This window comes from Sphaeramia orbicularis, chromosome 5 (assembly GCF_902148855.1).
Source record: "Sphaeramia orbicularis chromosome 5, fSphaOr1.1, whole genome shotgun sequence".
NCBI classification, from domain to species: Eukaryota; Metazoa; Chordata; class Actinopteri; order Kurtiformes; family Apogonidae; genus Sphaeramia; species Sphaeramia orbicularis.
In genome coordinates, this window is record NC_043961.1 from 10,939,279 (window position 1) to 10,953,300 (window position 14,022).

Sequence of the window (14,022 nt, forward strand, 5' to 3'; positions counted from 1 at the left end):
AAACCTGCTCTAAAAACAAATTAAAACTAACTGAATTAGAGAAAAAAAGTCCAAACTAAATAAAACTAAACTGTAATGAAAAATCCAAAACTATTAGAACCTTGGTTCAAATGTGACAAAACATCAGATCAGCAGCATTAAAAAAAGGTATTTCATAGTTTTCACTCAGTATATCAGTAAATACATGTTTCTTTGCTTTAAAAATTAAACACATGATGTCCAGCTGAGTGGGTATTTTTGTAACTCTATGAAAAATAGGTTCATAAAACAATTTTCAATCACATTGTTTTTTTTTTTTTTTCCATGCCTAAAGAGGAATAAAAATACTCAGGAAAAATATCTTGATTAGGATCAAAAAACGGTATTCAAAATCTCTCTGACGGGACATTTTAGAGACGATTTGACCCACATTTTTACTGTTAAATTCATTTTTGCTTTAGTTGGACCATAAGGAATTATCCAAAACAAGGAGCTGCTTTATATTGAAATAAATGTTGGAATGGCAATCAATTAAAATTCGCTCTCTGACTGGACATTGCTGTGTTTTGACCCATTAAGGTTCTCATAATTCATGCATGAAAGGGTTAAATAGACTAAAAATAAATTAAAAATGACTAAATCTCTACCTGTTTTACATCAGTCCCTCCATATATTCCAGAAAACGCCAAAAATAATGTTGAAATTAATTAAAAGTTATGTAAAACTAAGCCTGTGCATACAAACTAAACCGACAAAACCCACTTATAACAGATGCTTAAAGGGTTAATATGTGATTTGTGTCCATGCAGATGTAAAGTTTGTGTTAGAGTGTGTTTTGTTTGCGGATGTTAGCAACTGCATCTCGAAGCTAACAACAGCTAACATCCGTGATAATGGTCCATGCACTGATTTCTATGTGAAGGGATGGTTTTGAGTTCAATCAAACAAATGTGGTGGCAAAATTAATCTAAAAAATCTAATCGTAAAACACATAAAAAGACCATTTTACTACACAGTGTCCAGTTTAAGGCTACAGTTCATAAAGCCCTGCATTTGTCTGATTAGACAGAGGCCCAGTTTACATGACAATGCTGTTGGGTGAAAATGACAAAATACTTTTATTTTTATTTTATTTTAGTTTTAAGAGTCAAGAATTTTTTGTCGTTACGTTTACACAGAACAAAATTTAGGCAAAGAACACAGTTCACAAAAAATATATTAATAAAATAAAAATTTTGATGTTTTGTACCTTTTGTGTTTTTGTTGCTTCGTACCTTTAGCATGTTCAATGTTTTGTACCTTTCGTGTATTTGATCATTCTGTTTTTTTAATTTTTTAAATCTTTTTATTGGATTTTTCGCACACACATAGCAATATCTGACATGTATAATGTTTCCAGGTATTCTAGTTGAAAGGTAATGGAAAATGACAAAATATTTTATCAGATGTGCCTTTCATTTAGACGGCAACGGCGTTTTTGGTGCCTGGTCTTGGTGGTGGTGGTGATGCCACCTGGCGCTCATACTATATCAATAAACAGGAAATTCCACACACTTTTGCGTGTCCGTCTGCATGCAGATTTCCCCCCCAAAACACAAGTCTAAACGCGGAATGAAAAGTGAGAACTGAACGTCACGTTTTTCGGTTCAGATCGTTACCGCCTAAACGTAGCCTCAGCATGATGTACTGCTGTTAGTGAGTGTTAAAGTATCCAAGACACCTTAAGTTTCTGAAAATAGTCACAATACTAGCAACTGTTAGATTGGAAATGGAGCTAACATCGACACAGATACTAAGGATGTTCAAGCTTTAATGTGGAGCATGGGGTCAAACTCATTTTAGTTCAGATTCCACATACAGACCAATATGATGTCAAGGAGGTTGGACCAGAAAATAATAACATAATAACCTATAAATAATGACAACTCTAAATTTTTATTTTTGTTTTAGTGCAAAAAAGTAAAATTATAGTATGAAAATGTTTACATCTACAAATTATCCTTAAGCAAAAATGTGAATAACCTGAACAAATATGAACAACCTGAAATGTAATAGGAGAAAAAAGTGTAATTGTACCAATATTCTGTCTGTTACTAAATGTTTTGTGTATTTGTAGACCCACTACGATCTGTAAATTGTAATACACATGAGTACATGATAAACTGAGCCGTAACATTGTTAATATTCTCAGTTAATATTCTCAGTGGGTCTGCTCCTACCTACTTAGGTGCACTGATAAAAGCTTATGTCGCCCCACGACCACTCTGCTCGTCTGGGGAACGTTGTCTGGTGGTCCCCAGATCTTGTACAAGACAATCCAGGCTCTTTTCATGGGTCGTTCCACGTTGGTGGAACACTACCAAGTATTACGAGAACAGAGGCATCCCTGCCTATCTTCAAGAAGCTCCTGAAGACCCAGCTCCTCCGAGAGCACCTCCTGTCCTAGCACTTTCAAACATTCCATTTTAAATATTTTAATAAGGTTTTTCCCAGGATTATCACAGATTCTCCCAGGATTATCTCTGGACCTGCTGCGGTGGTCCTGCCTCTCTCCTGCCCTCATCATCATCACTCACTTATCCTCAACTGCCTCCATGTGTCTCCCCCTACTCCCCCCTTCTCCCCCTCTCCCCCAGTCTCTATCTCTATCGCTCTCTCTTTTTCTCTTTCTTTACCCTCTCTCTTTAACCCCAACTGGTCCAGGCAGTTGTCCATCCTCCAGGAGTCTGGGTCTGCTCAAGGTTTCTGCTGTTAAAGGGAAGTTTTCCTCGCCACTGTCACCAGTCACAAGTGTTTGCTCCTGGAAGATTCTGTTGGGTTTCTGTAAACTGGCTTAGAGTCTGGTTTTGACCAACTCTATATATAGTGTCATGAGATAACTTTTTTGTGATCTGACGCTATATAAATAAAATTTGATTGACTGAGTGATTTGATTGGTTTTCCCCTGTAAGTCGCTTTGGAAAAAAGCGTCTGCCAAATGCATAAACATAAACATAATATTGCCCTTATTTTTCTTAGTAAATTCCATTTTTTTTCATATTTGGTCATATTATTCGCATTTTTTAAAAGGATAGTTTGTAGATGTAAACATTTTCATCATGTCATTTTTACTATTTTCACTCTAAAACATATAGAAAAATTAGGAGTTGACATTATTTATATATTATTTATTATCATTTCACTGTTCTGGTCTACTTTAGATCATATTGGGTGGATGTGGCCCCTGATTTAAAATCAGTTTGACGCCCCTGGTCCACATGGCTGCTTCGGCACCTGAGACGTCTTCTGAGGAGACAGAGGGAGTCGTCTCATGTCCATAGTTCATGTCTTAAACCTTGAGGGAACGGAAATATGCGTTCACTCCCAAAGGAAACCTGCATCATCCAGTCCTGAGCCCACTGTGGACGTCTCTAAATCACAGATGTTCCCGTGCAGGACCCCGACACTGGACACCGGCTGATTTAGACAACGCTTCCACCGATACAGAGGAACCAAACTGAACATGACTGTGCCGTTCAGTACCTGACCTAAATACTGGTCTCAGGAGGCCCCCCTTGAGCACCTTCAAAAGGACAAAGGCCTTCAGCGGCAGATGGAGAATGAGCTCCTGAAGTGAAACGACTGAGCAGGAAAAGCCAACAAGTGAACAACGGAGGAAGAGACGCTAAAAATATGACTGTAGGAGTCTGGAAGGAGTGGAAACACAAAGAACCGAAACAAAAAAAAGAAGTATCCCCCATTGAGATTTATGTGTGTGCTGTCCCATATAGACTAGCATGAGAAATTAGCTGTCAGGGTACGAAGCAGATAGAATGATCCATAGAGGGTCTGTGGGTACGGGTCTGTCCAGATGGGAAGGTCTGGACGGTCCCAGCGGATCCACATCCCTGAAGTCCATAAAGCTAAGACACACCAAATGGACAAAAGTATTGGGACATGTTGATTTTAGGTGTTTGTTTTCTAACAGGGCTCTGGGATACAAAACAATAATGACAAATATATTCTAAAAGGGAAGTGGACTCTGTTTCTGTTTGTGTGTGTGTGTGTGTGTCTTAGGCATCACAAAAAATCCAAAAAGAGCTGACTGCTGCAGTTTGGCATAATTATGTATTTTTGGTCAAGGATTAGACTAGCGAAAACAGCAAGTTGATAGGACCAATATAAAATATAAGAGATATAAGAACTTATTTTTAGACAATAGATCTTGAAAACCTTATTTCAGGAAATCTTACCAAGATAATTTTCACTTCTTCCATTGTCAGATTTTTTTTTTTTTTTTTTGCATAATTCAACTTTTTTTTTTTTTTACTTAATTCAAGCAAAAAAAAAAAAATCTGTAAATGGAACAAGTGAAAATTATCCTGTAAGATTTCTTGAAATAAGGTTTTCAAGATCTATTGTCTAAAAATAAGTTCTTATATCTCACTGAAAAATTACTCTTTAGGTGATTATGCCTTATTTTAAGTGTGATGAGATATTTTGACAAGAAATTAGAAAAATATACTTGGTAAGATTTGGATTTTTGCAGTGTATGCCCAGAATCATAGAATTATCATTGATGTGGGTTACCTCGCAACAGATAAACAATAGGGCCACGTTGCCATGGTGTCAGATTTCATGTGCAGAAACAGACAGGCCAGCTGAGAGGTTATTCAACTGAAAATGCCTGTGGAATTTACCAAGAAAGTAAAGAAATTAACTGGATCAGATGATCTAGAACCCATGGTTTCTCACAGGTCAATGCGTTAGTAGTTTTATATTGGGATAAATGTCATTGCATTGGTTAGTTTGGTTTAAATTGTTATCTTTGCTTCCAAAATGCCTCAGAGATTGTTTTTTCTTAATTTCTCTCAGCATTTTTATCTATGACTATGATTGTAAATGTTCTACCTCTAAATGTCTAAAATATTTTTCATGCTCTAACTGTAAATAATAATTTTCTACCACAACTAACCATCTACTTTCTTCACATCTTCACAACAAATATTGATGGTTTTTTTTTTTTTTTTTTATCTCAAATCATCATGAACAGGACATCTTACAGCTGTAGACATGATGTGTCCCAATATTTTTGTCCATATAGTATATAAGCATCAAAATTTCCTTAAATTTTAATAGGAGATTTTTCTTCCCAAGTGAGATGAGAAGAAAGTAGATGGTTAGTTGTGGTAGAAAATTATTATTTACAATCAGAGCATGAACAATTTAGTGGAAGAACACGTAAAATCATAGTCATGGATAAAAAAAAAAACTAAATTGATATTGAGAAAAATTAAGTAAAAACCATCTCTAAGGCATTTTAGAAGCAAAGATAACAATTTAAACCAAACTAACCGATGCAATGATATTTATCCCAATATAAAACTATATTATGACATTTATTATTGTTTTGTATCCCAGACCCCTGTTAGAAACGAAACATGTGAATTCAACGTGTCCACATACTTTTGTCCATATCGTGCACATACAATCAAACCGCCACGCTGTCATCCACAGCTGCTGCGACCAGAGCGGCGGAACGGTCATGGGTTAGCGTGGACGCTGCACAATAGGCATCACATAGCAGATGATCCTCGCAATGACACGAAGAAGAAGAAGAGATGCAACTGAGATCCAACCGAGGCGGAGACAGAGCGATCAGTGGAATGGCGCTCGTATGAGAAACTCCGTCCAATGTAAAAAGTCGACATGATTTGCAATAAAACCAACCCTGACAGCAGTGGTGACGGCGTTCTAGCTCCAGGGGATCTCCTGTGGTAATAACAGCTAGGAACCAATCCAGATTCCACAACGTTCTTGCCTATATTTACACGGCAATAAAATCCCAGCCGCTGTACTTCCAATTTTCTCAAAAAACATTGTATTTTCTGCTTCATTGGTCTTTATTCTGTATCCTCTGTCTGCTCCTCTTAGCGCATTTCCTTATTTCTATAAACGACTCTTTTCTTCTTTCTTGCAGCTACACATTTTACTGGAAAAAATCCTTTTCTAATGACAACAATTTGAGCATCTGTCATTGAGAAAAACAAGCAAAATTGGTCATTTTAACCCAAAAAGACCCAAACACCTACTGGCGACCAAAATCATTTACTGATATAAAAAATGTAATAATTGTTGATCCAATAATCCTATCAATACATGTAAATAATTGGTGTAAAATGCAGTTTTTCATCTTGTCATGATCATCAGATATGACCCATTTGGATGTTCAGAGGCTCCGTAGTTACCTTGGAAACACCGCCATCTTCTACAACATTGATTCACCAGTAAAACCCACGGATTTGGATCAATGACAGTGGATGGACACACTGGGTTTATAGATATTAAATAAAAAAAAGAACAAAAATTAATACAAAAATAAAACAAAATAATAAATAACGTGAACAAAATGAGCAAAACATTAACTTAAATGTAATTTAAAAGAATAAAATAAGCAACAAAATGAGTAAAAGGACCCAAAGTGATCGATCAAATGAGCAAAAATGAGTAATTCAACAAAATAAACAGATACATGTCCAAAATAAGCCACAAAGTGAACAAAATTGGTAAAAAAAAATGAAATGACCAGCAAAATGAGCAAAAACAGCCAAAGTCATCAATAAAATTAACAAAAATGAGTAATAAATCACTAAAATAATAAGTAACATGAACAAAATAAGGTTGAAGACAGTTTATGTTCAGTTAATGATATATTTTTGCTGAAAAAGTCCCTTTTTCTTTAGTTTTCACTGTTTCTGACATAACAACCCTCAACTTTAATTTGATCTTTTATGAACATCTACATGATCAGTAAATTAAATACAGGGTTATTCAAAATGAATGAACCAGTTTCGATATTTTAATAAGGAAAAGCAATAGAAAACTCCAGCCAAGTCAAAGTATTCTATTCACAATCAACTTTTATTTCCTGTCTTACAAGTGTTCAGTGTGTCCACCATCTACGCGATAACAGAACTCCTCGCAGATGCGTATCAGCATATCACCATATCACGATCCACTGCGTTGATCGCTGTTGTTATTCTATGTTTAAGGTCATCGAGGTCAGTGGGTAGTGGTGGAATATAAATGCGATCTTACATGTATCCCCACAAGAAAAAATCACACACAGTGAAGTCTGGGAATCTCACAGGCCAAGCACAAAGAGCAAGGTCTTGGGCCCCCTTCAGACCAGTCCATCCCTGGGGCACTTTATCATTTAAAAAGCTGAAACTTAGAAAACTCCTTTTTCAAATGGTCACTGACTCATTCCATGATGATGCTTGAGAACTGAAGCAATGTACCATGAAATCGGTTCATTCTTTTTGAATAACATAGGAAAAGGGATAGAGGATACTGTTACAATAAATGGTGATAAATAACTTAAGAAAGGTTAAATGGAGAGAAAAATTCATTTGGGAACTGTCATAAAAGTAGTAGTACTGGGTCTTTATGGTTTAAGTCAGACATCACTAAACAGTACTGCAGCCCAGGTCACTAAATAACGTCTGTGAATACGACCGTTCAATGCATACGACTGTTTTAGACATTAGGCTGTGGTGAAATGCATCTACAGCGCCTGTTAAACTACCTACGATGACTGTAAATGACTATAAATTGAGTCTGCAGAGCTATTTGCCCTTGTGACATCCTAAAATATCCACTTTCCTCTTTAAAGACCAACTACCCAGCAGTAGAGTTTCATAAACATTTAAACTAGACAGTAAATGTGGAGTCATTAGCATGAAACTCAATCACATCCAATTTACGATCGCCTCCAGGAGTCCTTGGCGAAGGATCGGCTGCTCTGGCCACGGTCTTTTCCCTCTCCGTGGGCATGTCTACCCTGTCGTACCTGTCCGTGTCCGTTCACCAGCACATTTACAGTAATATCCTGAAAAACCACTGTCAGCGCCAACCAACCTGACGACTCTCCAAACCTGTCCACGAAACCACACGCCTGAGTCAACGCCAGCAGTAAAGAAGTGATTCTCACTCACAACCACTTTCAGAATATTTAACCCCATAAAACCATTTGTATCAAGTTTGCTACAATGCAGACTTTATTTATTTTTCAGTGTAGGCTTTATTTTTCTGTTTGGGTTGGATCGCACTCTCATTGCACTTTTTGCTAGTGGACCAACATTTGTAAACAGAAACACACGTGACGAACTACACTGGCATTGGACAAAAAAGTCAGGGGTGGGATGAATCAGTGACTGCAGTTGTTGATGAAAACAAACATGGAGGTCCTACATGCAGTTATCGTTTTCGGAATATGGATTCTATTTTTTACAGACACAAATTTACGAAAATAATGTTAACAGTCAACAACAGCTCATTGGGAGTTAGTTTTGTAATATGGACATCTGACCAAATGTCAATGAGACATTCGATGTTCTCATTGTTCCACATCTGTCCACAGTTTATGGCTGCTGCTGTTAGCTCTGACTACCCATGAGGCTCGGCTACTTCCAGTGGCTATGGTGGCTCGTCAAGCACAAAAAGTCACATGGTTCCTTGGTTTGTTTTAGCTCGAGGCCGGTTATATTCACAGCAGAAGTGAACCGGCCCAGAATCTGTTTGGAGGCGGACCGAGATCTCAAATCAGAGTTTGCATGTTTATATTCTCACCTACAAAAAAGTCTGGACTTTCCAGGGAAACAAATTCTGGTCCATTTTAAACCAAACGAAGTAGATGTGAATACACCCCAATATTGCTAAAATTTAACTTATTATTACCTCTATTATGTTTTCATTGGGGTTTGTCTGTCTGTATCTTACCAAAATAACTCAAAAAGTTATGGATAGATTTTGATGAAATTTTCAGGAAATGTTGATACTGGCACAAGGATCAATTGGTAACATTTTGGTGGTGATCGGGGGGGCTGATCTGACTTGGCGGAGGTCTCCGCTCTCCGAGTGTTTTTCTAGTTTTTCATTTTTTCAGGTTAGTCACCCCACCCCACCCCACATCATCACCATAATTTAATCAATTGTTCCTTGTACCAGTATCAACATTTCCTGAGAATTTCATCAAAATCCTTCCATAACTTTTTGAGTTATCTTGCTAACAGACAACACCCCCCCCCCCCCCCCCCGGCTCACCACCAAGATTTTATTGTTTGTTCCTTGTGCTGGTATCAACATTTAAACAAACAGACAAACCCCGATGAAACCATAACGTCCATGGTGGAGGTAAAAATTTCATAATTTAATATTTTTTTTGCATTAAAACAAAGAAAAACTTGGACTTGCCATAATTTATCAGCTGTTACGCTGTTATTAGACTGGTCTGACCTAATTGAGATCATATCAGACTGAATGTAGAAGAAAATGAGTTTGACGCCCCTGCTTTAGAGGCGTCTGAACCAAAACACACAAATGACCTGATGATGCATCTGACACGTTGACAAGACAGTTCTCTGCAAGAACCGATTCTCGATTCCCTTCCCTATATTTAGGTGAAGCTTCTGCACACGAAAAAAGGCGGCGGAGGTTTATGGATTTGCTGCTGACGTAAATGGTGGCTTTTAGGAACGTGTCATGAGGTGAAATGACAAAAGCTCTCATCAGGTTCAACAGCCGTGACACTTTTCGTTCTTCAGATTAGTTTAAGAGCTGCCTCACGCCTCCAACCACTGTTGCTGTTCTATTTTCATCTCACACGTTCCTGCCTGGTGGTCCCATCCGTCCAAGCCCTGACACAAAAACAGCCTCTTCTACTGGAGACATTATGACAGAAACTGAAATGTTTTGGCCAGTGTGTGTCATTCCTGTCACAGTATGGGTGATATGATTTGGGGGGGGGGGGCTGCTTTGGGATCTGCGAGTCGGGGTGTGTTTGTGAGGCTTTCAAAGCTCTAGGCAGGTTCTTCCAGAGGACACAGGTTTTACCACAGACTGTTCTCTGCCTAATGTTTCAGATGGGACACATGACAGGACGATGAAAGTGAATCTGTCTCTAATAAATTCAATCATACCATCTACCTGCTTTTTCTTCACTATTTGATACTCACTGTTAAAATGATTAACTGCATAAATGTACATTCTTACATTCTGTCAAAGTTTAGGATGTTAATAAAGTATCATTAATACTTTGTTTACTCTAAATCAGTGTTTCTCAATTTTTTTTGAACAAAGCCCCACTAAAAGCCTCCCTAAAAATGTGGGACGGGGTATGTGTGTGTGTGTGTGTGTGTGTGGGGGGGGGGTTTATAAAGCTCTGTAGATGAAGCCCCCCTCACTTCATCTTTGACCACTGGGGGGGGGGCATATGCATCTATCGTTCGACAAACCTCAATCCGTAAGCAGGGGAAGGGGGTGGAGTATGTGCCTCTGTTATACAGTGGAGACAGACGGGGTCTTTACAACAGTAGGTGCTAACACATCCTATTTGTGCTAGCATGCTATCATTAGCATGCTAACATTAGCAGTCGTTTGATTTTTATTACTATCATTCTAATCAAATCTACTCCAGCATAAACTAATCTAATCTAATTTGTTCTATTCTAATGTAATTCAATTTATTGTATTCTATTCTAATCGAATCTAATTTATTGTATTCCAATCAGATGTATTCTTTTCTAATGTACTCTAATCTAATCTAATCTAATCTAATATAATCTAATCTAATCTAATCTAATTTATTCTGTTCAAATCTAATCAAATTTTGTTCTAATCTATTCAAATCGAATCGAATTCATTCTATTCTATTCTATTCTATTCTATTCTATTCTATACTAATCTAATCTATTCTAATCTAATCTACTGTATTCTATTCTATTCTATTCTATTCTATACTAATCTATTCTATTCTATTCTGTTCTATTCTATTCTATTCTATTCTATCCTATTCTATTCTAATCTATTCTATTCTATTCTATTCTGTTCTATTCTATTCTATTCTATTCTATTCTAATCTATTCTATTCTATCCGACTCTAATCTATTCTATTCTAATGTAATTTATTCTATTCTATTCTAATCCAATCAAATAAACTCTATTCTATTCTATTCTATTCTATTCTATTCTATTCTATTCTATTCTGTTCTATTCTATTCTATTCTATTCTATTCTATTCTATTCTATTCTATTCTCCATTCTAATCTACTCTAATCTAATTTATTCTATTCTAATCTAATCTAGACCAGTGTTCTGCCCTTGTTATTCAAATATATTATGTAATGTATTTGACTGTGTCTTAAACAGGATGCTGTGCTCTGACAGGAGAACTACCACCTACACAAATGCACAGAAAATTTGAAGGAAAATCCTCTGATGTTGCCAAATGTTTGACTGACAACAGGATGTGTAAACCACCCCCTCCCCGTCCACATCACCCACAGAAGCCGTATAAACTCCAAGGTAGGGGGTGGGGGGTGGGGGGGTTTGTCCACTTACGGAGCTCGTCGAAATGCGTCTCCATCCCATCGGCACCCGGAACCGAACAGATGAGCCGGGCCTTCAGGAAGGTGCTCCACTTGTTGACCAGGCAGCAGTGTCCACCATCGTCATTCTGCAGGGGGGGGGGGGGGGGGGGGGGGGGGGCAGAACAGACCCTCCATTACACCCCACATCCACATCGTCCTCTAACCCAGGTGGATCCACCCACACATAAAATATACAGTACATCCCAGATCCCCGTTGTCAAAGCCAGGAAGCTAAAAGGAGGAGGGGGTGGGGATGGTAAACACCGTCTCCTCCTATTTAGACTCCTCCATCTGTGGTGGAGCGAGGCCAGGATGAATCCCAGTAAGACGGAGAGGAGACCAGTATGTGTTTTACAATCGTCTTTTACAGGAAGGAGGATGAAGAACCGTTTTTACTGACGCTCGATGGTCTTCACAAAACCTGATCCAGTAAGTTTGGTCTGGAACCAAATGCATCTAGACCATTTAACTAAACAGACAATGAATGAATGAATGAATGAGTGAATGGATGGATGAATGAATGAATGAATGAATCAATGCATGAATGAATGATTGACTGACTGAATGAATGAATGAATGAATGAATTAATGGATGATGGATTAATGAATAAATGGATGGATGGATGAATGCATGAATGAATTGATGAATGAATGAATGAATGAATAGATGGATGAATAGATGGATGGATGAATAAATGAATGAATTAATGAATGCATGAATGAATGATTGACTGACTGACTGAATTAATTAATGGAGGATGGATTAATGAATAAATGGATGGATGGATGAATGCATGAATGAATTGATGAATGAATGAATGAATGAATGAATAGATGGATGAATAGATGGATGGATGAATAAATGAATGAATTAATGAATGCATGCATGAATGACTGGCTGACTGAATGACTGACTGACTGACTGAATGAATGGATGATGAATTAATGAATAAATGATGGATGGATGGATGAATGCATGAATGAATTGATGAATGAATGAATGAATGAATAGATGGATGAATAGATGGATGGATGAATAAATGAATGAATTAATAAATGCATGAATGAATGACTGACTGACTGAATTGATGAATGAATGAATGATGGATTAATGAATAAATGGATGGATGGATGAATGCATGAATTAATTGATGAATGAATGCATGAATGAATGACTGGCTGACTGACTGACTGACTGAATGAATGAATTAATGGATGATGGATTAATGAATAAATGGATGGATGGATGGATGAATGCATGAATTGATGAATGAATGAATGAATGAATAGATGGATGAATAGATGGATGGATGAATAAATGAATGAATTAATAAATGCATGACTGACTGACTGACTGACTGAATTAATGAATGGATGATGGATTAATGAATAAATGGATGGATGGATGAATGCATGAATGAATTGATGGATGAATGCATGAATGAATGAATAGATGGATGGATGGATGAATAAATGAATGAATTAATGAATGCATAAATGAATGACTGACTGGCTGACTGAATGACTGACTGACTGAATGAATGAATGAATGAATGGATGATGAACAAATGAATGAATTAGTGAATGCATGAATGACTGACTGAATGAATGAATGAATGCATGAATGACTGACTGACTGACTGACTGAATGGATGATGGATTAATGAAAAAATGGATGGATGGATGGATGGATGGATGACTGAATGAATGAACTGATGAATGAATGAATGAATAAATAGATGGATGGATGAATGAATTAATGAATGCATGAATGGGTGACTGACTGACTGACTGACTGACTGAATGAATGAATGAATGAATGGATGATGGATTAATGAATAAATGAATAATTAAAATAAAATGGACAGATGGATGGATGGATGTGCACTCAAATATTTGACAATACAAACAGTCAATCACCCTCTATACCGGTGGAGTTTGAGAAGAAGAAGAAGAAGAAGAAGAAGAAGAAGAAGAAGAAGAAGAAGAAGAAAAAGGAGAAAAAGGAGAAAAAAACAAAAAAAAGAGGAAGTAGAAGAAACAGAAAAAGAAGAAAAAGACAGAGAAGAAGAAGACAAAAAAGAAGAAGAGGGAATAGACCAAAAAGAAGAAAAGGAAAAAAAAGTAGAAAAGGAAAAAGTTGAAATAGTGGGAGAAAAAGAACAAGAGGAAAAAAATGAGAAAGAAGAAAAAAAAGCAGATCTAAACTGGATGGGTCCATCATCCCCTACAGACGGTTCATCCATAGTTCTGCAGATCCATATTAACATAAAACCGAGTTAAACAAACAGAACTTAAAAACAGGTTCAATCTGAAACTGAACCCCCACAAACCCTGAATCCTGACACTGATCCAAAACCCCCTGAATCCCACCCACCACTTAAGAAAAGACGCTCTTCTGGAACATTAAACCCACCCGAAACTCAAAACTACTTATTTACAACATGTGCAACATCTTTAACTGTTCAAAGACACAGTGGTTTAAACAGGAAACAGAAGGTGATACCAGTCTGTAACAGAATATGCTTCAGTCTAAACTCATGGATTTATTAGATTATTACTGGTATTCTGTCGTATTTAGCATTATTTCACTTAACTGTCATCATAACAGATTCACTGATTGTCGACTCCACGA

At 37.1% G+C, this 14,022-nt stretch overlaps 1 protein-coding gene across 2 annotated transcripts in view; it reads right to left on the reverse strand.

Moving 5' to 3' along the window:
• Window positions 1–14,022, reverse strand: part of LOC115419638 (semaphorin-3F-like) — a 171,641-nt gene that overhangs the window by 22,978 nt on the left and 134,641 nt on the right. For both annotated transcript variants that reach the window (XM_030134529.1, XM_030134530.1), the window contains one exon: window positions 11,359–11,473. In XM_030134529.1, the coding sequence (XP_029990389.1) occupies window positions 11,359–11,473 (115 nt within the window). The remainder of the gene's footprint in view (window positions 1–11,358; window positions 11,474–14,022) is intronic.